Consider the following 22,174-nt stretch of genomic DNA (forward strand, 5'->3'; position numbering starts at 1 on the left):
AAGCAAGGCCTCTCATTCTGTACAGCTGGTTTGTTCTGATTTTCTTCATCTTCAAGAACAAAATGCTGTTACCTTGACGTTTGCCACATTATTTTGAGAGACAAAGCTGTAGTGCATTCTTTTGCCTGGGAGTGTAATTGTCCAGTGATAAGTTTAATGGAACTTTACTGCCGCTTTTGTACTTGAAGGGTCTTTGCAGGAAGAGATAAGAAGTTCAAATGAGGAAGCACTATGTGACAGTATGGGAAACAGCAGCTTGGAAAGATAACTTACATTGTTAACTTGTCCAAAGAAAATGGTTAGCAATAATGTTAAGTGGCCTGAAGATAAGAGCAAGAAACAGGATGTAGAGACATGATGAAGCAAAAGGAAAATGAGGCTCTGTTCGTATGGCATAGCATTATTTTGTGTGTATGGTGAAAGGAGGTGCTAAGGAAACTTTCCTGTCTGACCATTTGGGAGGGCACACTGGCAGTCAGGGGACAGAAGCCTGAAACCATAATGCTTTATAAACAGAGATGGGGACATGCTCTGCTTGCAGCACGTCCTGGGTGTCCCCTGCAGAGATCAGGTTGTGGCCTCATTTCTTTGTCCCTGATGGCGAGCAAGGTTTCAGGCTCTGCTTGTTACAGATCTGTGTAGCAACTGGTGAGGAAACATTGATTTTAAGGGTATTCCTGCTTTAACCTGCAAAGGATTGCCTGAGGCCTTTGAGGTGTGCCAGGGATTCAGATTGCTTTAGGAAAACTGAGTTTGAGTCGGTGTCCATACAAGAGACAATAACTCTTTTTTGTCTGGGCAGGTTGACCACCCTAATCCGCTCTGTGAGATGGTGGTTATTTTTTGTCCCCAGTTAGTCCTTGTCTTGTGCTGGGGTTGTCAGAGATGGCAGTGGCCTTGCAGTGTGTGACACTATCCGCTGTCATCTCAGCAAAGTAGAAAATCAGAAGGTATTCCTCTTTCTCAGCAGGTGGGAAGGTGGGGAGATGGGGTCTTCCCATTTCAGATGGCAGAGATGCTTGTGATGGGTTAAAGTGGCCCTGTTTGACTCTTTGCTGCTCATCAGTGATTCCAGGGGTTGCTCTTCCCATAAAAGGACCTGGAATGCTGTCCTGCTGTTCTTATGTTTTTTTACTTCTGTACCATACACTGATGGTATAATGAAAGCTTTAGCCTTTCCTATGAGGTGAAGTTTTTTTTCCTTCTCTGTCCTTGGTGGTTTTGAGATGGAGAATTGGCATGACGCAATTTGTGGAGCTGAACTGTGAATTTTGATAAATTTATCCTTTTCTTTACAGCATCGAGTTTTTACAGGGTCAAAGAAGGAAGTGGTTTACTGAGTCACTTTATTTATTTTTTTTCTTTATTTTATCACAACTACCAGTAATAACCACAGGGAAAACTTGCAAACAGTGGGCATTTGATGTGAAACTTTATATGGGAAAGGCTGCTCATTGTGAAGGTGCTGCCAGCGAGGCTACAGGCTGACAGTAAGTGTCCACCTGGTCACTGGGGCTGAGGGTTTGGCTGAGGCATCTGCTGGAGTGCACATTGTGCTGCCTTCTGAGCTGACAGCCTGGCTAGGAATTGCATGGGCTTTTAGTCATTCACAGGGAAATTCTTGGGAGCAGGAGCCGTGCATGGGAATGGTGATAAATAGAGTTAAGAAGAGGACAAGTAATAGTTTTACTTGCTGGGTTTTATTACTACTAACTGCAAACAGCATGGTAACAGAGCTTTTTAGCAAAGTCCTTTGTTGTTTTGGAAATGCACAGAAGTATTCTGGTATTTCCAGTAGTTTTTTTATCCTTTGCTCACTGGGAGTGTTTTTAGGGGCATTGTTTAGTCCCCACCCAGAACAGAGGATTCATGGTCAGTTTGAACATACACCATTGCTGATAGGTTTTCTGCTGGCTGAGGAATAGGACACTGCGACAGAATAATTGAACCCAAAACTGTAATTCCAGTAGAAGGAAAATATTTGCCCCACCTGTTACAGAAATTGTGTTGCTTCTGATTTGATTGTGTTCAGAGGTCAGTAACTTTGCCAGCAAAGCAAAGCTTTTATGGTAGGGCAGATGTGTATTTTTGGTTTAAGGCTTTTGCTCTGATTTAAGACTCTTAACGTTTTTCATGTGCTTTAAAATATTATGAAAAATCCATATGAGATCATATTTTTATGTTTTATGCTGAATTCCAAAGTAATTTTTTCAGCATTAAGGGAAGGGGAGTGGGGGGGAATGGTTTTTCCATTTTACATCATCCTAGATGTCCAGGTTGAATTACTTTCATTTCTTTTGCACTGTGGCTTTGGTTTGGGGTTTTTTTTTTTCCCAATGTGGATTTTTCTTCTTGGATATGAATTACAAGTTTTAATAATTTCAAAACCAAAATGTAAATACTTAAAAATTAAACTTTTTTGAGTTGCTAAAAATTGCACCTTGCTGTGATTTTTAAGTGTTTTTACATATATTCGGCTTCATTCTTCGTAGACACATGACCTAGTTTCTGTATTTTGCTTCAGAGAATATATTAGTTACACAGTAAACAATTAGTTTATACAATAAACCATCATACTGCAGGTTTCTGAGCATTTAAAGGTGATAGTCTCTAGGAACCTACCGCTTTCTACATTCCTTGGAAATGCTGGTCAGACTACAGAACCACCTTTCAGTATGTCTGACCTGTGCTGTCTCAAGTGTTTTCTCTGTGCCCTCACTGCCTCCTCCGCTTTCCTCTGTAATGTGTTTTCCCTGCCCTGGTTTTTTGGGCAGTAGAAACTGTGTGAGGTGACCGAGTGGCGTGTTTACAGGCATAGAGTCAGGATCATTGCTTCTTCTGGGCTGCTGAATTGACCATCCCTCACCATACAACCAGCAGCTTTCAAAGGCTCTGGTGCCCTCTTGGGAGCTCAGGGTTGGATTGTTCTTCTAAAACACCAGCCCTTGGAGCTGTGAAGAAGTGTCACCTACCGCTTTCATAGTTGTATTTGTTTGTGTGCCAGGAGATGGTGGTGCCTTCAAGCCATGTGCATGTTGTCAGTGTTACCAGCACCTGTTCCAGTCTTCTCAAGGGGAGTGTACTGTCTTCTCTCCTTGGCATTTCATTTCAGTGTAAGGACACAAAACCTTGTTGAGAAGCTTTTCTTTCCCTGCTTGTAATGGAGCGTTAGTAATTTGAAAAGTATTTGTAAGATAGAAGTAAAGGGTCCAGGAGAATAATTGCTGGTAGTCAGTACGGAAAGCAGTTTATAGGCTACTGTAGTTTTGTTCACATTTATTTAACCCTGATGAGTGATGTTTGGAGAAAAATTAAGATTGCCTAATAGTCCCGTTCCTTCACTGGAAGGGCAAAGTCAATTTGGGACCTGTTTAGAGATGTCCCACTAGCTTTCCACCCAAATCAGGGCTCAGCAACTGCCCATCTGATATGTCTCAGGCAGCTTTTCTGCGCCCCTGGAAGAGCTTGCTGGCTTTCAGGACACAAACCCTTGAGGTACCTTCACGTATCTGGGGCTGCAGCTCTCTGGGCAGTTTCCTGTTTCCTTCATTTGCCACCTGTTTTCTAGTTCCGTTACTTTTTAATTTTTAAAATTTTTTTAAATTTTTTTTTAAGCTTGGCGATTTCTTCAGTCTTTTGTAGCATCTGCTGGGGAACTTCTAACCACTCAATAAACCAGCTGGCACCTGGGGCCTTTTGCCTTAATTTCTAGAGGCAATTTATCCCATCATAATAGAATACAGTAAACCTTCTGGACATATCTACAGTAGCAGAGTGCAAGTAGAAATAAACTTTTTTAAAGATAAGACTTTTCAGCTTAATATCTTCATGCATCATAACCAAGGTGCTTAAATGTAAAATGTAGATTTCTGACTGGCTTTGAAAATCTGTGCTGGGAAGAGGCTTTTAATTCCAAGACAGTAAAAATTACTCTGAAGGGTAGGTTCTGGATCTAGAAATGCAGGTTGGGAATTGTGGTTTTTTTGTTTGTGTTTTTTTGTTGTTGTGTTTGTTTGTTTGTTTGTTTTTGGTTTTTGTGGGTTTTGTTTGTTTGTTTGTTTGGGTGTTTTTTTTTGTTTTGTTTTGTTTTGTTTTTTTTTTTTTTTTTTGTTTTTTCCCCCACATGCTCTAGGCTGTGAAAGTTATTATAAACTCTGATTTTACTGGCTTTAAACTCTCCCTCTGCTCATCACGTTGGTGTGGGGTTTTTTTCCTTTCTTTTTTAAGATGTTACCCCATCATATACAGGGTCCATATGAGTAATTGTATCCATCTTAAGGCATCAACTCTTTGCCAGCTTGTTTGTCACTTTTTTTAGGAGGCTTATGTACAAATGGCAGGACAAAACTGATTCATTCTGTGTCACACCTTCTTCTTTGCACACCTACTCATGCATGGATCATCTGCTGATTAACAGCATAAATTTCTGGCTATAATGCCAACCTGCCTCTTCACTCGCTTGTCTCTCATTCATCTCTATTCTCAGCTTGACCCCAGTCTGAATTACTAAAGTATGTGTGGGTTAATCCATACCTCCCTCTGGCTGTAGGAAGAAATACTGGCACGAGAAACAAGGCAGTACTTTCCCAGCAGAGGGAGGTATTGTAAAGCTGAGCCTAAGTTTCTGCTTGCTGGAGAAAAGTGTGCTTTTTGCAGGGCTTTTTTCTTTCTGCTGAATTTAAGAATTTTTGGAGCAGCATTTGCAGAGAACTTGGAGAAGGAAAGAAAAATACCTTGTTCCATGTTCAGGCAGACAGATTTTCCCATGTTTGCTTTTATATTTTTTTTATTATTGGAATGGAATATGTGGAATGAGAACAGGGATCTCTGCCATGCTTCACCAAAACCTTGTGGGCCACCCGCTATGGAGGTGGAGATGGCTTTGGTACTGCCAGGATGAGAAAGGACCCCTGTTCTCACCACAATAACCCTACCTTCCCTTTGACTTCAGTGGGTTGAGTGCACCACTGCTCTGAAGAGTATTGAGCACACCATAGAATCATAGAATGGTTTGGGTTGGAAGGGACCTTAAAGAGCCTCTAGTTTGAACCTCTCCCCCCTGCAGTGGGCCAGTACCTTGCACTAGAGCAGGCTGAAACCATCATGTAGGTTTTTACTTCACATTGTATGGCAGGGACAGGCATTAGTTAGTAAGGTTTAACAAAAACTAGTAACTACTGTTAAATTGCAAACAATCCCACTTGGTCAGCTGGAGCATGGACATAAATCCAAACCTCTACTTTGTAGTGTAGATACAGATAGGTCAAGCGCCTCAGTACTTAGCTTAATCCGCAGATTAAATTTGCATGCTTCAGGATTGATTTGTCACTAAGTGGAACAGGGGAAGAAACATCAAAACAGATGTTGGAGTGACATTAGACAAGGAAGGAAATGTGTATTTGACTCCTTGAATCAACAGTTTAGGCTCCCAGGAAGCTTTAAAATTTTAGTTTCAAGGTGTGCATCGTTAGCATTTGTATAGCTTGGTATTCTCTCTGTGAATTTCATTTTATCACTGCCTGTCCCAGCAGGGTCCCAAAGTATGGTACACTATTCCTTGACACCCAGACCCATCTGTGGGGACTCTTTCTGCAGCTCCAGAGAGATGTGAAGCTTTGTTGGCATCAGCACATCATTTGGGTGCTTCAGGGATTCTTGCAAAACTGCCAGAAGGGTTATTGTCACCTTCCTTCATTTTCTGCTGCTAGTCCTTTGCTGATGTATAAGCCTTTTCCTTCACTTTAAAGTGTGTTTTCTTCCAAATCTTGTGAGAAATAGTAGAAAATGGTCACTCTTGTACACATTGCTCTGGAAACTGATTCCTGTGATAAGCTGGGTGAGCGATGAGGGGATGGAGGAATGTGCTCCCCTTTGAACATGCAGCCTCCTTGTAACTGTGAGCACACTGCAGGCATTCCTGTAGTATTAGAACACTCTTCTGATTATTGTTTTGACTGACTGTGCTGCCATGAAAACAGGTTTTTTAGCAATTTGAAAATCTTCAGATAAATTTAATTGAAATTTGGTAATTTTTTCAAAATTAAAAAAAAAAAAAAAACCCAAGGAACAAGAACATGCCACTAGAGGGAATAAAAGATGACACACATCAACTTTTCTGTGTGGAATAAGAGACCTAAAACTTTATCTTTTCTGTTTTCTATAATTAGTGCATATTCTCTGTAAATACAGGCTCATGAAGAAATGTCCTGAATTTGAAGCACTTGACATTTATTGTTATTCCTGAATTCAATTACGTATTTTCCAGCCTCATGACTTGCTGTTCACATCCCTTTGAATGTAGTATAAAGTTGCCAGGCATAGCCTGTCTGTCTTAAAAGATTTTTAAACTGGAAAATTCTGCTGAATACCTAGAGTCACCAGAACAGCCGTACTTTCACAGAAATGTAAGGGAGAGTGCTGGAGGCCTGGAATATCAAGATAAATGCTCTTTAGGACTGCAATGCAAACTCAACCATGAGCCTTGTCCCACATAATAAGTTATTTACTGCTTGTGATGAATGAAGGACTGCATACTTTCTGTCTCAGTTCCACCTTGTGCTGGTTAGACATGGGGGAATATTTTCCACTACTGAAAGACAGGTACCACCGTGGTTATCCATCACATTACAGCAGCAATGTTGGCTTTCTCTGTGGGCGGGAGGATGGTCGGTTGCATGAGGTAAGAGCACTGGAAAATGAGGAGTAAGCCTTCAAATACAGGATATACAAGAAGGCTGTGCATTACTGGTAATGAGAAAAGCTGTGGTAACTTGGCTGGTCCTCAAAAATTCTGATGGAATGTGAAAGGTCCAAGTTTCCCCATCCCACATGAGAAGAATGTAATCTCTCAAAAAAGGAATTATAAACATCAGATAGGGGCTAGAAGGTAAAAAGGGGTGTGGGGAGCAGGAGGCACTCGCTGGGGAAGCTCTTCTTGGAGAGCCAGGTCTATCCAAATTGCTTTGTGGAAGTGTTTAAGTGAGTTAGTTGAGAAATAACATTTGTGTTCTGCAACGTCTCTGCAAAAAACTTTTAACTTGTATTTGATACTCAGAACTTAAAAGCTTGGCTGTTTGGGTAAATTCAGATTTGAAACCTCATCTCTTGTGAGGATTCATGGGCAATCCCACAGGGCAGAAAATTAGTCCAGTTTGCATTTCTTGTAGAAAGCTTTTAGCTTGTTCTGAAGCCCTCCGAGAAAGTGTTTTCTATATCAGTGTAGATCCCTGTTGGAGTTTGCTGAAGAGGCCTGTGAAATGGAGCTATGGAGCTGAGTCCCTGGTCTTACTTTAAAAACCTAACCATCTTGCCCTTCTTTATATTTAGGTGGATTTGATCTGTATAACAACTCAATTTTGTGTCTGGACTTGCTGTATTCCCATAATTTGCATGCTCTGTCTTGGTGCAGCTCTGGTTTCTAAGGACATTTGAGTAAAAGTTGTTGCCCAAGCACAGCAGCTGTTCATGTAGATAAAAGTTTAGTGAAGTGATGTGTTTCAGACTAATGCAGTGTTCAGCAAAGGGGGTGAAGAATTGTCCTTTTATTTTTTTATTGGCTTGTGTCATGTTTAATACAAAAGTATTCAGTATATGCTCAATAAATGGCTACTGTAGTGAATAAGAATCTGTGAACAAATTTATAGGCAATCGTTCCATTTCAATAGTTCACAAAGAGCTTTTTCACAGAAAAAATATACTCCTCATTTTTGAGATTATTATCTAAAATTGATCGTTTGGACAAAAATAAGTTATTAGTATACAGATATTTAAAGAAGAGTATAAACTCTTGGTAATGTATAAAAGCTGCTGTGCCATGTACATCTGTCATCCTGAACCTCCACTCATAACAGCATTAAGTTTTCACTGGATCGCTGATTGACTGACTGCAGGGAATTGGCATTTAATTATGTTAAAGCTTATCCTACTGTGTACTGAGAAAAAACCTTAAATACTTCATTTGAAACTGGAATGCAGCGTGTTTAGGCAAATGTTGTAATTGTTCTTGCTTTTATTTTCTGAGGACAGGAGCTCAGATGTGTATAGCTTGTTGACAGTTCAGTGTGCAAAACCCTCTGACATCATATAAATCACTTTGAAATTTTGCAACCATTATCTGTTTGGCATGTTACGTGATTCCTTTTCCAAAACGATTTTGTTATTTTTCCGTTGTGTGATGTTTAATATTATGCGCTGATGACATTCCAGACTGCAGCACATTGATAGTATTATATAAAATTACTGAGTTTGTGTTCAGTCTGGTAATCTCAACAAAATTGGTGTAATATGATGTACCCAGTATTACCTATGTTGCACTTTCTTCCTTTAGAGAAATTTAAAAATATTCTTACATATATTCTGCTACAAAATAAACACTCTAATAATGAACTCCGTAATTCATACCACATATAACTTATTTCCTATTATAGTCAAAACACTCCTTGCAAATTGTTAGGTTTATTGGCTTTTATTAAATACAAATTCATTTAAAAAACACACCTTCCCCACTCACCATGTAGAACAAAATCTCTGAATTAAGTTTTTGTTTATATGTGTCAAGAATAATGTCAAACAAATAGTTAACGTTTTTCAAGAAGTAGTAAGCTTTTTTGAAGCCTCCTGAAATGAAGTGTTTTATTTACTACTAAAAATTTGTTAAGCAAAATGAGACACAGAGCTTGCAGAATTCCCTGCTAACCACCTTCCTGCCTTGCACGAAATTTCAAGCATTTCCATTCCTGTTTTACAATTACGCAGGACACTCCATCACTACAAAATGTGACACACTGGTATAGTGGTTGTGTTTTGATAGCTGAGAGTAGGAAGAAAATTACATTATTGGTTTTCTTTTTATTTTCGATGTAGGAAAAGAAAAATGCACATTGCTGTTGCATTTCCAAAATAGCATTTTAATGCTACTTACGGAAGTTACTTTGCGGCACATTTTGCTGCATTAACCTCCCTGTCAGAGCTTGCCAACGAGCTTGAGTAACTGAATTTTCATAGCTCTAATGACTTTCCTTTTGTCATAAATTAGAACAGGAAAGAGTAAACAGCCCATTGCAGTCCGGGAGGATGTGTAGCTTTTTGCGGAGGCGCTGGGAGAGCCGCCTGCTTTGCCCGGGACAGGGCAGGGTCGTTGCCTGTCGGGGCGGTGAGAGTTTGAGGAAAGCTGGAGAGAAGGGAGCGCGCTTGTCGCACGCATCCCTTAGGTGCGATCGAGTGATAAAGGAAATGTGGTGCCCTTTGGGAGGGTGTGTACCTATGAGAAACAGGAAGCAGCTCGGCGGGTGCCTGCCCTGCCTGCCTGCCTGCCTGCCGAGGTTGGTGGCTCCGGCGGGCGCAGGTGTGCCGACACACCGCCCAGCCGCTCTCCCCAGGCGTCTTGGCAGGCGCGCTCCTCGGCACCCGCAGCTGGGAGAGGCGGGGGAAGCAAACCCAACCCAAAGCCAAAACACCCCCCTCACCTTTAAAAATAACAGCCCTCCTCCAGGTAGGGGAATATGACGGCCTTGCAGCTGAAAGAGTTGTCACATTCGGGTCTGTACAGGAGGAGACGGGATCGTCCTGACAGTGTCCTGCCCGGGTCGCAGGAAGAGAACCTGAGGTGAGTGCAAATGGATGGTACTGCCAGGGCACCGAGCCCTTCTCTGCCGCCCGCTTGCTTCGGTGGTTTTAACAATCAAAATGCAACCACAGCCCTGGAAAGTCATTGCAAAACACGTGCATCGAGAAGCAGCCCCGAGGCACGACAGAAAAGCCCCTGAAGGAGGGATAACCGGAGCCATACGATGACCTTGCGTTCTGGCGATGGCGTGACAGCCTTCCCTGACTCTGGGAAGGGCAAATGTTAGCCGGCATTTACTTCGGGATCCCTTCTGACGGCCAGCGCTCGCAAGTAAATCAACGTTTTGGAGCCTGACATCTTTGCTCCGTCTGCTTTGAAGCTAGTTCTGGGTCACCCCGGTTCTGTGGGTTCTGCTGCCTCTTGGGTCTTGGCACAGTCCCTGCGCCAGGCTGGTGTTGTGGAGCTGGGGTGGCTGCTGGGCTCTGGGTTTCTTCATGGGGGTTCTTTGTTGCAGAAAGGGCTTTAGACAAAAGAATGCAGCAGGGCCACTTAGCCTGACCTTACTCAGCAAGGGTGACTGAAAATCAGAAAGCCATTTAATGTCTGGGGTTATCTTCCTGCTGCTGTGGACCTTTGGGAAAAAAATTAACGATGAATTTGCAAAAAGCCTCCGTTTGGAGCAGAAAGATTAAGGATCTGTTTGTAACTTGAGTAAGCGCAGACACCCCCTCAAAAAAAAAAAGTAAAAATGCTAAGATGATTTTTTAATTGTGCTAAGTATGAAAGCAGTCCATTCCCACTTCAAGCTCCTCAGCAAAGGAACCTTGTGTATCTGCTAACAAAAGCCTCGGTGGAGAGGAAGTACTTCCTATGTCCTAATGCCTGTCTCATTGTATTTTTAGATTATTCTTCCTTGGTAGTGGTTGTGCATCAGATTGGAGCACTGTGTAATTTGAAAGGTTGTTACTCTGTCAACTGCTTTAGCAATTTCAGAAGAATGGTTATTTAGATCTGGGGAATATACTCTTTTGTTACAACTGAGGACCTTAATTGTGGCAAAATGTATGATTGTAATTTACAGAGATTATTTGCCATGAGATGTCAGAAATAGCATATTACTCCTAGGAATGTGTTAACTTGCAGGTCTGGTATCTCTTTGTAGTATTAATTCTGAATTGATTTCTGACACGGATTTCTAATAGCATTAGCAGTAGATATGTTATATTCATGTGACAGCAGTTGAAAGAGTAAGAGATGTGCAGAGATTCTTGACATTTTTACATTTAGTTTCTTTTGTACAAAACCAGCAATGAAGAAAAATAGATCTATTTGGGGAAGAGAAAGCCTCTTTTTAAAGCATATACAGAAAAATGAGTACTAGCTCTGTATGGTTGTGTTGCTGTTATAACTGGGCATATCCAAGATGGGAATGAGACTGTTTTGGGGCTGGATAGGGGGAAGGGGTGTGTTTACTGTACCAGTAGAAGTCTGGGTGTTTTAATCTCCTGAGCCTGTTCCAGTTAGAGATGAGAAATACATGAAACAGGGTTTGGTCTTGAGAAATAAAATCCAAATTGGAGGAAATAGCAAATAAGGGGCTTGTGAATCAGCAGAGGGTAGAGTGTTGGAGGTACAAAAAGATGAATAAAGCATGGTCAGATGATGCTTTTAGAGCAGAGGGACAACCCATACCTGCAACCAGAGCTTATCTTATATTTGCTAACAGCTTAAGCTAGTTCTTATTCAAACTAAACCTTGCTCCTTCCTAACCCATATTGTGATATTTCAGTGGGTTGCAAGGCAGGCTTATTTGTCATTTTTACTGCATTCTCCATGACAAAAGGCTATGGCATTACAAACACAGAATTATGACATATCACGAGGGCAAAGAGCAATTTGGAACAAAGAAGAAAAACTCATTAGCTTTCTAAAATGGAAAGCTCTGGCTTTTTCCATATATTCTCCCAGTGCCACTTAGATGCCTGTCCTTAGCAAATTCCTTCACAGTATCTAGTCCACAAGAAAGACAAGAGGTTTCTTTTATGTGTGCTAAATATATCTTGCCATCCAATGGCTTTTCAATGCCCTTCCGTAGTATCTCTCTCCAGTTCTTTGTTCTAGTGCCTTTGTATTTTGTTTTACATACATATTAATCCAGATGTGTCAAATAATATCAGCCCTCAAGCAACAGTTCACTGAAACCTGCTTTCTCAGTTCAAGTAGTACTCTTCTAATCCTGGGCCAAAATGTACTCAAGATGCCAGTGTCCCCAGGCCACCCTTTGAGAACTTCTGTATTTAAAACCTTTAATTTCAGCTGCTGGGTCCATCACAGCAGGAGCCAGACGTGCTTGGTAGGACAGGGACCTGTGTACCTGCAAACTGCAGCTGAGACACAGCTGAGTGTTGGTATTACAAAGCAGCTCAGCCGGGCTTGGTGCCAAAATTCTGCCTTTTCCCTTTCCTGGGAACATCAGTGTCATTTCTACTTAAAATGAGTGAGATTACTGATAGTTAGGGCACTGTGAAACAATGTACTGAAACTCCTAAACATGCACCAGAACATATGTTTGTCATATAATGTATCACGTCCATTTAATTTGTCCTGATAGCATAGCACATTGGTGGGGATGGGAAATTTGGCTGCTCTTTCTGTCTTGCTCCATGCATCACTTAACAAACCCCATAACCTCTCTGGCAGCCTTTTAGTCTGCTGATAGAGATGCAACTGGTGCTTTACTGACTTTTTAGGGAGCTGCAGCCTGTCTGTGCCATGTAAAAGGTGGTCTGGACAGCTCATCCTTTTCTTGAATTTGCACAGGACAAAAATGTGCTTTGGTTTAGACCTCCAATGAGGTCAGGTTGCAGAATGCAGACCTCTCTTTGCCTGTTTGAGTAGACTCACCAGCTCATAAACATAAATGATGTGGGATGCTCCCAGGGTGCAGAGTTCAAAATTCAGGAGGATGCCAGGCGCCTTCATCTCTCTCCTGTGTGCAACAGATGCAGATGTCCTTGAACTAAATGCAGCCTGAAAAATCTGCTTTTCAGAAGAGACTGTTTTGAAGACATGTTCTTTTCCAGCTACATTAATTTAGTGGGAAAAAGATGACATCTCCTGTAGGTCTTATCTTGCTTTGTCTTTAGAAACAGCATGTAAAAAATTCTGATTGTGTGCTGAACTATTCTTTCTTGCTTTGCTCTGCAAACAGGATGCAAAGGAAATTGTACACATATATTTATGATTAATCATTAGGAGTCACTTAGCAATAGCAGTATGCTTGCTATTTCTGCTCTTCCCCCTTCTCATCCCATGGGTTTTTGTAAAAATAGAACGATTCCTCTAAAAGAATTGATACTATTATTAATTCTCAAGGCTCAGTACAAGGTACTGGCAAAAGCAGAGGCAATTATCTTTGGGGTATTTTTGGCAATTACACTTAAAAATTAATTTGATCACTGTTAGCTACTATCTGTAGCTCTTTTCTAAGTTCATATGCGTTCAAATGCCATTAAAAATGTAAACAAGTTTTGAAGAGGTTAATCTCAAATTTTTACCAAAAAGTAAATTTCAGCTTTTACAATAAATAATCTTTGAGCTTCCATCAGTGCCTGTCAGTCACTCGTATCTTGCTGCTCTGTTCTGTGCAGAAAACTCTGTAGCTGTTTTCCATATTAATAGTTTTAAAGTATCTGCATTCCCTTTGCTCTCTGCTGCTGAAGCTGATGGGTACATGTGTGTGAGTAGTGCAGGCAATCTTCTGCTGGATCTGCTCAGGCTCCTGCCTGCCTCTACACATTGACTCCAGGCTGGAAGGCATATGGATGTGCCCCAAAATTTCAAGCACAAAGACTTCCTTGCAGATGAAACAGGAGGCATAAGCACATTGTTAACATCCCACTGAGCCTTTGGAGGATAGGCTCTGCACAGCAAGGCTTGTAGGTGAGTGTAAAAAGAAACAAATTAATAAAATTCCCCCCGCTGGCAACACGGTAGGGCTGTCTCCCTTTCTTTATGAGATACAGCATTTGGGATCTGTGCAAGGTCACAGATCTCCTTAACCTGCCATAAAAGGCACATGTGTAGCAGCCAGGCAAGGTGTACAGCTGTTTCCAGCCATACATCGGCTCTGAACACCTGCTCTTCTTAGGAAGAAGGAATGAAAATGATAGTCAGAGGCTGTCTGGGAAACCAGGGACCTGGTTTCAGATGCTCTAGGATACTGAGAGCAGGTTAAGGTGAAAAGAAAAGATCTGTCTGCACCTGGAAGCTTACTTAAATTTGATTTCTCCTGGTAATGTTTCTTTAGAGCATCACCAATTTTAACATCTATATGGCTGCTTTCTGTGAGAATTGTTTAACTTGTTCACCCTGCCAGTGTCAGCAGGTGAAGCAGTAGTTATTCCATACACTGGTTAAAAAAAAGTGACTAATTTATTAAAGCAGGAAAATCTTTAAATAAATGCTAAGACAAAAAAAATTGTGCTTCTCTTTAATAACTCTGCTAAAATAGTGGAGAGCTGGGTGCTACAAATACTCATTTGAATCAGGTGCTTGAGAGCTCTGAACTAAGATACACTTCAGCTTGTCTGCTAGCTGCCCTAGTTGAAGAAGGAATTTGTCCATGTAAACGTAACACTGAATTGGTACCATTAATTAGAGTGACTTACAGCCAGCAAAAATATGCTTCATGGTTAGATTTAAATATTGGGATACCTAGAATTTGCATTGTGCCTTAGTTTGAGGTATGCACGTGTCGAGAGGCTTTACTGTTCATTTGTGCTGTGCTTTTCATTGCTCTAGGGGTTAAAATAACTCCTGAGGAACACACCCTTTTTTGCTTGCCTTCTCTCTCATGCCTTGTCTCCTACACTGCATAACAGCTAAGGGATTTTGTTTGACTTGCTCACCCAGACTATCACCTCTCATGACTCCAGATGACCGGAGATAGCTGCTTGTGTAACATCAACCAAAGCAGTAACTGCTTTTCCTCTTAAATCTATGATTTTAGTAAATATGTAAGCTTCAATTAGGATTTTAATTACAGCAATTAGGATTTTCACTGCTCTTATTTAAAGATTAGCTGACTAAAAGTAGATTGTACATTTCTTTACTTTTGCTGTTGTTTTCATGTGTCCTGATGATACCTAATCAGAGGTGTTCTCTAAAGAAAATGTACCACGATTGTTTATTATTCGTCATTATAATTAAGCTGTCCTTTGAATGCAATCTGTCACACTGAAGTGAATTTACACACAAAAGAGAAAAACTAAATTATGTCAATGTTACCACTTAATAAAAAATTTCTGACTTGCAGGTATCTGGGAGAAAAGTTTAAAGGTTGTAAGTTTGATTCCCTTTCTGTATATTTTTTATTTTGTTTTCCTGTAGTCTCTGAGCTGTTCCAGGAAACCTGAAGCTAACTGACACAGCATCCTTGAGAGGACTGTGAGCCTTTTACATGATGCTCTCCAGGCATGGGAACAGCTTACTAAGTATGCTGCTTCTGAGGGTGGCAAAAGGCTGATGCCTTTGGAGGGAGGTAGAAGGAAAGAGTGAGCCTTTTATGGGATTGCCCTTGGTAGTAATCCCAGCTGGCCACCAGCTGTGGCTCAGGGACTTCCTACAGAGTTTGTGGCATTCAGTGTTTTTTCCTTCAATTAACTCCTCTGGTCTTGCCTTACACCCAGCAATCTCAGGGCATTTATTAAGTCACCCAGTGCTCTGGGATTTCATGTGTGTTATCTGATGGTGTGGTACACATAGTTATGTGTTACACTTTTCCTTGCTTGATTGCCATAGCAGCTTAAGGCTGCCATTGTTCCATTTTCATCTTTATATCTTCCAGCTTTGTAGAAATTCTCATTTTACGTAGTTGCTGATAGAATTCTGAAATGATGGCTTCATATATAATGCTCTGTGGGCAGTGTTTTTTGATGATGCTGCTCAATTTTGCCAGCAGATTCTAAGTCATCCTGTGATGTGTCTTTGTAGATGAACCTTTCTGATCTTTTGCCTTTTGTCCAGCAAGAGCAATTTGGTTTCTGACTTTTGTGACATATTTCCTTGTAATTCTTCTGCTGTTTCTTGCTAATGGCCATAATAGAGCTAGAAAAAAAAAAAGAATTAAATACTTCTTACTATTAGCCTCAAAGGAGGCAACATACTGGTAGACAAAGACAGCAATAGCTGGCAGCATTTCTCAGATTGTGCTTTTTTTTAGATTAAAGATTCAAAACATTCAAGCTGTTCCAGCAAGGAATGAGTGGACAAAGGTAGAGCAAATGTGAAATGATGTTTGTCTTTTCTAGCATGTGAAATCCATGCATGCCACACTCTTCATAGATAATAAAGTTCCTGATCCCAAGGTGAGTCTAGCTTTTGAACTCTGTTTCTATGCAACTGTTGGACTCCCACTCATGGGAGTCAAGCCTCAAAACTGCCCTGGCTTGGTCCCCTTGTTCCAGTAAGGGAAGTTTGCATTGAAAGCTATTTGTCCTGCACAATATTTGGCTTTTCATGTTTTGTTTTGTGCATTTCTTCTCACTGACTTCAGAAAGTGAAGTGGAGCATGCCCTATATTTCTGATACATTGCAAAGCTGGTCGTAGTGTATATATACTTTTTTAAAGGACATTGTAGCAGTGCAGCTTCAGAATAAGATAACTCCATGAACTACCAAGTTGCAGGTTATGAATTTTGCCTGAAATGTGCAAGTAATTGCATAGTTTTAAACTCAAATGCTTGCTAAAGTGCTTTCTAAAGCTACTCCTCAGATTACACCAAGGTATGTTGCAAAGCAGAAGGAGGCTTGGCAGTGCTTGAACCCCCCGTCATCTTCCTCTTTCCTTTGCTTCTGTTCTGTCAAGCAAAAACCCCCACTGTTCTTTTGGATGATCCCAACATTATATTCTTGCGAGGGGTAACTTCTATATCTTCTTCCTTCATAAGTGTTATGATATATACTGTAACTGTCCACTGCTGCTTTACTGATTGAGGATGAGTAAGGTGTTGGGACAGAAACCATTACTTCTAAAAAACCTTGAAAAAAGGTTTAAAAAAGCCTTGCCAAAACTTCTGCTAGAAAAATGCATGGAAGTCTTGCTTTGCACAAACTACTACTGAAATTCATTCATATTTACTTGACAGGCGTGCTACCAACATTGAATAGTTAATAAATATAAAGTACAAGATTAGGACCTTTAGTTTGCATTTCCCTAAATGTTAAGACTGTCATAATGAAGCCAAGTTGTTATTTTGTGTTACAGTTGTTTGTTGACACATTACTCATTCTTGAGTCTTAGGAACATAAACTGCTTCTGGTTGTACTCTTGGCAGTTGAATATTAGGGCTGTTATTTCATGCTGTATTAATTGCAGATGGCTTAGCTGTCTGCCATCCTCTGCAGGTTTTAAAGCCAGGTGATGCTATAGTGAATGTAGGAAGAGAAAAATATAATGCCAAAACCTGGAGTGACTAATAATTACAATTTGGTATGTGTATGAGAGAAGAGAAACAGCTGAGATGTTTTGTATAACACATTGTACTTCTGCTCAAAATTAATTAATTCAGGCAATGAAAAACTTTGCACTTCATCACATAGAAGCTCAAACTAATTAAGGTGAGATTATATTGCTGAAAGTGTAGATTAATAGTAATAAAGTCATAATAAAAGATGCATATGACGTGCAGGTTACTGAAGGTGAAGGTCAGTCCTCAGCATGGTATCTCCAGTGGAGATGTGACTATAATAAGGATGTTGCTGTGTGCTGGGAAGCCTGGTGGTGCAGTTCTCTCTGCCCTACAAGGAGCTGCATGCATGTACTGGAAGTCTCTCCTGATTGCCGCGGGTGCTACGTTGAGTCATAGCATTAATTATAGCTCCTGGATGAACTGCTCGGGTCGTGGTGCTCAGCTTGTCAAAACATTGGTTCCACGTAGGGCAGGCAGATGACTCAGGCAGAATCAAAGGCTGGCATTTGCCATTATGCTGAGGATTCAGTGGAGAATTTCTGGTGGATGTCAGTGACAGATGACATGAACTGAATATTGGTGCTAGGAAACAGTTACTTTAAAGAGAAATAAGTTACTACATCATTTTAAAATCGTAGGTTATAACAACCTCGTAAGGTTATCAAGTCAACCAATAAGCCATCACTGCCAAGTCCACCTCTAAACTATGTCCCCAAGTGCCACATCTACATGTCTTTTAATTAATTTAAGGGATATTGACTCCACCACTTCTCTGGGCAGCCTGTTCCAATGCTTGACACCCATTTGCATGAAAAAAAAGAATAAATAATGTCCAGTCTAAACCTCCCTTGATGCAACTTGTGGTTCTTTCTTCTTGTCCTGTCACTTTTTTGGAGCTTGGTGAATCTGGCTTTCTCTTTTCAGGCTTGAAAAGATGGTTCTTTTCACAGTGAGTGTCTCAGAGACATTTGATGTGCAGCCCCTAGTACTGAGTGCCTGACCTTTTTTATTATTCTTAAATTGGAAATGAGGCTGTAAATGTTATATGAAATGCATCCTTAAAATTTATAGAGTTGAAGGAATTTGGATACCATAATGAAGTAGGCATGCAGTTGACTACACAGAGTGCAAATTTCAAGAATAACCAATAATATGCTGTGTCTCATGGAACACAAAATTATTGGAATTCATGAGCTTCTCATATATGATACTGTGTTTATTTTGTTTTTCCTGTTTGCACAGGATTTAAAAAAACAGTATAGGAGGAGGAAGAGATGAATGTTTTAGAGTGTCACATATCTGTACACAGAAGTCATTACTTGATTTACAAGGAGCATGGCTTTATATGGTAATACTTGTAACCAGCAGGAAGAAAATACATTACTGAAATATTACTTATACCAGGAAAATGCTGTAGTTGCATATTGCTCTCCCTTTCTACAGATTCTGTCAGAGGCTGATATTTCACTGTGCCTGAATGACTTGATAAACATTATGTGGGAAGCTGCTGCTTACCTGTCTGTTCCAGTTATATTTACTTCCTTATGGAGAGATGGAATGTGAACCTTCTCTGTTTGTGGAGACCAAAGCATTTTTTTGGACATGTTTATACTAGAATAAATTTATACTGAAGGATATGAAACAATTAGAATTGCCTTTTTGTTCGCCCTGTTTAAACTCCCACCACATAAGCTTAATTATGCATTTTGAGGTGAAGACTAAAGAATGAGGACTGCTCAGAATTCACGTCACTTTTACTGCAGTGGTTTCAAGATTGTTTTCCATCATTTTTAATAGAAAAAGTAGTTAAAACGCTGCTGAGCACATGCGAAAACCCTATCGGTAATGTGCATTTGAATTATATAAAATATTCATAACTTCGTTCAAACTGCCTTAGGAGACCAGCTTAACATGGAAAGTATTTTATTGCTTAAGAGATAAACAATTGCAGCAACCAGAACCCAAGAGTGTTTTTAATTTCAGTAAAAAAACCCCACAAAAGGTCAACTAGTGCTTTAAAATGTCCAGAAATCAGAGCAGGGCGCTGCAAGCCCACGCGTCTTTTGCAGCCAAACTTCTGTTCTAGGTTGTTCTGTATTTTGCACGTGAGAGTCACTGCATAGCATCTGTTAATACAGTGTTAAAATGGAACCACGCGTACCTGTGACGGGGGCGGTGGGATGCACTGTGCTCACTCTTGGGCCTCCCGACAGCCCCGGCGGTGCAGACGCATCACGGTGGCACCAGCAGGCTGCCAAGCACAGCTGCCTTTGCCAAGCGCCTTGTTTGGAGCCGTGACCGCTCCGCACAAGGCTATTTGTGGCACGGAGTGAAATGCTCAGTGGGCTTGGCTGGCCACCGAGCCGTCTCTGTAAGAGTCCCCGTCTGCCCCTGGCAGCCGCTGGCATGGGCAGCCAGATTGGAAAGCTCTCCAGGGAAAGCAGTGTGGAGTGAGGCGGCAGTCATCCTTCAGCAGGGATTAGGCAGTGCGCCTATTTCTGCTATTGTTTACCAAAGCCCTTCTGGTAACCACAGAGGAACACTTCTCCCTCCCTCTTCTACCATTTCCTTCAGCACCTTCCCTACCACCAGTTTTGGCTTTTGATAAGCTCCTTAGTGTGCCAAGAAGAGACTGTCTTTTTCTTTCATACCTACTTTTTCTAGTTGAACACTCAGCTCCCTTTTATCTTCACTCTAACACTGCATTTTTAACAACTTTCTGGTATATTTTGTCCCATATCTCAGGGAATGCCCTTGGGGAGCTGCTGCTGATGCAAAACAACCCCTTACTTACTTCTCACTCCCCATGGAGACAGCTTCACCTGAGAGTAACTTAAAATTCCCTAATGAAAATGCAGTGTATTTTTAACAATGTATTTCAGATCTTGGCAGCATGCTTCCTACAAAATGTCAGAAAAGAGAAAGATAGCAGCTGCTCTGGATTTGTGGATTACCAGACCTTCACAGCACAAGCTGTGTTTTGCTTCAGTAGTGTAAAGGCCCTTTTTAAACTCCTGTCAAGCTCCTTTCTCGCTTAATGGAAGAAGTTGGGAATCATTGTACCAGCAGAAATGGCAATATGACTGGAGAACCAGGCAGCTTCTACTTGTTGCACATATGGAGTCCTATTACTTTGAAGGACTAATGGAAAAATAATAGGAAGATAAAATCAGGCTTTTGGATGGACATCTTACTGTACTAACTCATTGTACTACTTGCTTTGCTACAACCATGCAGAAGGTAGCACAGTAGCAAACTGAAGAAGCAAGCAAATGGTTTTTTGTTGACCAAAGAGGACATGAGGCAGCAGAAGTGGCTTCCAGCCACATCGGTCACCTGTGGATTTCAAACGACTGCAAGAATTGTAGTAGTCCACCAGGAAAAGGACTCTACAGGGCACTTTTGATTTGCAGTAGCATCTTCCCAGGAGAATTGTCTGTGATCTGAGACAAAATACAGGAAAAGAGTTGGGAAATCGTTGAGAAAATAATGATAATAAGAAGAGATAGGCTGACTTGCTGTTTCTTATCTTTGTGGCTTCGTTCACCTGCACTAATCCTGAATGAATCAGCATTTTTAGTCCACTGTAGTCAGTCTTGGCTGAAGTTTTTGTACCCACAGAAGCTCAGCATTGACCAACATGCAGAAAGTGTTGGGGGAGGAAAGAAGAAGAACTGGCATCACTATAACTGCATGTCTTTGGGCAGAGACTGCTCATTTTCATCACTCATGCTCCAGAGAATGCAGAAATCCTTTGTTCCAGACCTGCAGTGGTGCTCTGGCAAGATCTTTGTGGCTTAGGACAACAATCTGAACATTGCTTCATCTGGAGCTTGCCCCATGACAGATAAAAATAGGGCTTGAGCTCTAGCCAGGCTGTGTCAGTGGCGAGGGTGCAGCCTCCTTAGCCTGTTAGAGCTTGTGACTCCTGGTAACTCTGGCACAGGGTGAATAATCACACCTACGGGCAGGCAAGTAAGCAGGGAAATAGCTTGCCTAGGGGGTTGCTCCTTGTTGAGGGGAAGTGAAAGAAAGACACTGACCAAACCCATTCCACAAATTTGTCAGCAGAAGCAGCAGTAGGACTGTGTTGGCTGAGCTGTGGGAAGGTGGCTGCGTGCAGGCTCAGGCCTGCATGGACAGTGGCGTGCGCGCTGCTGTACGCTTGCTGAGCAAGCTGCCCCAGCTGCTGGTGAGATATATGGCCAAAAACCATCATCAACCAGACCCTCTGTAGGAAGCTGCAGTTATAGTAAGGACCTGTAGCCCTGACTGGACCTTCTGTCATATCCTGTGACAGGACAAGGGGAAATGGCTTCCAGTTGCGCCAGGGAGGTTTAGATTGGAGATAGAGACAAATTTTTACATGGAAATGTTGTCAAACACTGGAGTCACCATCCCTGCAGGTATTTAAAAGATCTGTAGGTCTAGCACCTGGGGACATAGTTAGTGGTGAATATGGCAGTATCAGCTTAATGGTTGGACTCAGTGGTTTTGAAGTCTTTTCCAACCGAAATGATTCTATGATCTTCTAGTTTCTCTATTTGTTCCTGTTACTCATCTCCTTCTTGTTACCCTCTGCTTCCCCATGCCCCCTCACAGACTAGCAGGTTCTTCAGCTACCAGCGTGCTGTGTGTCGTGAGCACAAAGTGCATGCAGTTCTGCAGTTCAACTGGGGCTGAGACAGTTCAACACAAAAGTTAGTTACTCAGGAGGGCTTCCCAAAACCCTTCCTCTTCTGCAGTTAGAAAGCACAGGAAGCCAAGTATCCCACGTCTGCCACAAGTGCTGTGCTTCAAATAGGGAGAGCTTGAAGGAGTGTAATTATTAGTTGCAAATCTTACTTCAGTTGCTGTTCTTATGTTCAGTAGTTCTAAATGCAGCATGTCACTCAAAATAAAGCTTTGAATTTCCTCCTTCATATATTGTCCATTATTGCATGCCTGTCAGTTTTGTTAATGGCCTGAGAAACACACCAGAAATCAAACTATCTGCCTGTATCTACCCCTTGTCTGAAGTACTGACAAGAGGAAAGACACCTATAGATAAATTCAACACATTTGACTTAGAGGACACAAGTGGAGCACTAAAAGCTATTTTTACAATGTAATGAACACACTATAGCATTAAAGCAAT

At 41.3% G+C, this 22,174-nt stretch overlaps 1 protein-coding gene across 6 annotated transcripts in view; it reads left to right on the forward strand.

Annotated features, from left to right (window-relative positions):
- LIMS1 (LIM zinc finger domain containing 1) overlaps positions 1–22,174 on the forward strand; it is a 68,915-nt gene that overhangs the window by 26,937 nt on the left and 19,804 nt on the right. Inside the window, exon 1 of one of the 6 annotated variants that reach the window (XM_058419523.1) lies at positions 1,472–1,490. The exons of 3 other annotated variants lie outside the window; for them this stretch is intronic. Coding sequence is in view for 2 of the 3 variants with exons in the window: in XM_040056743.1 (XP_039912677.1) it covers positions 9,501–9,604 (104 nt within the window). In the remaining variant the exon portion in view is untranslated. Of the gene's footprint in view, positions 1–1,471; positions 1,491–9,293; positions 9,605–22,174 lie in introns of those variants that run through there. 2 more of the 6 variants (XM_040056743.1, XM_058419520.1) reach the window with 2 other exon arrangements.

Source organism: Hirundo rustica, chromosome 2 (genome assembly GCF_015227805.2).
Source record: "Hirundo rustica isolate bHirRus1 chromosome 2, bHirRus1.pri.v3, whole genome shotgun sequence".
NCBI lineage: Eukaryota > Metazoa > Chordata > Aves > Passeriformes > Hirundinidae > Hirundo > Hirundo rustica.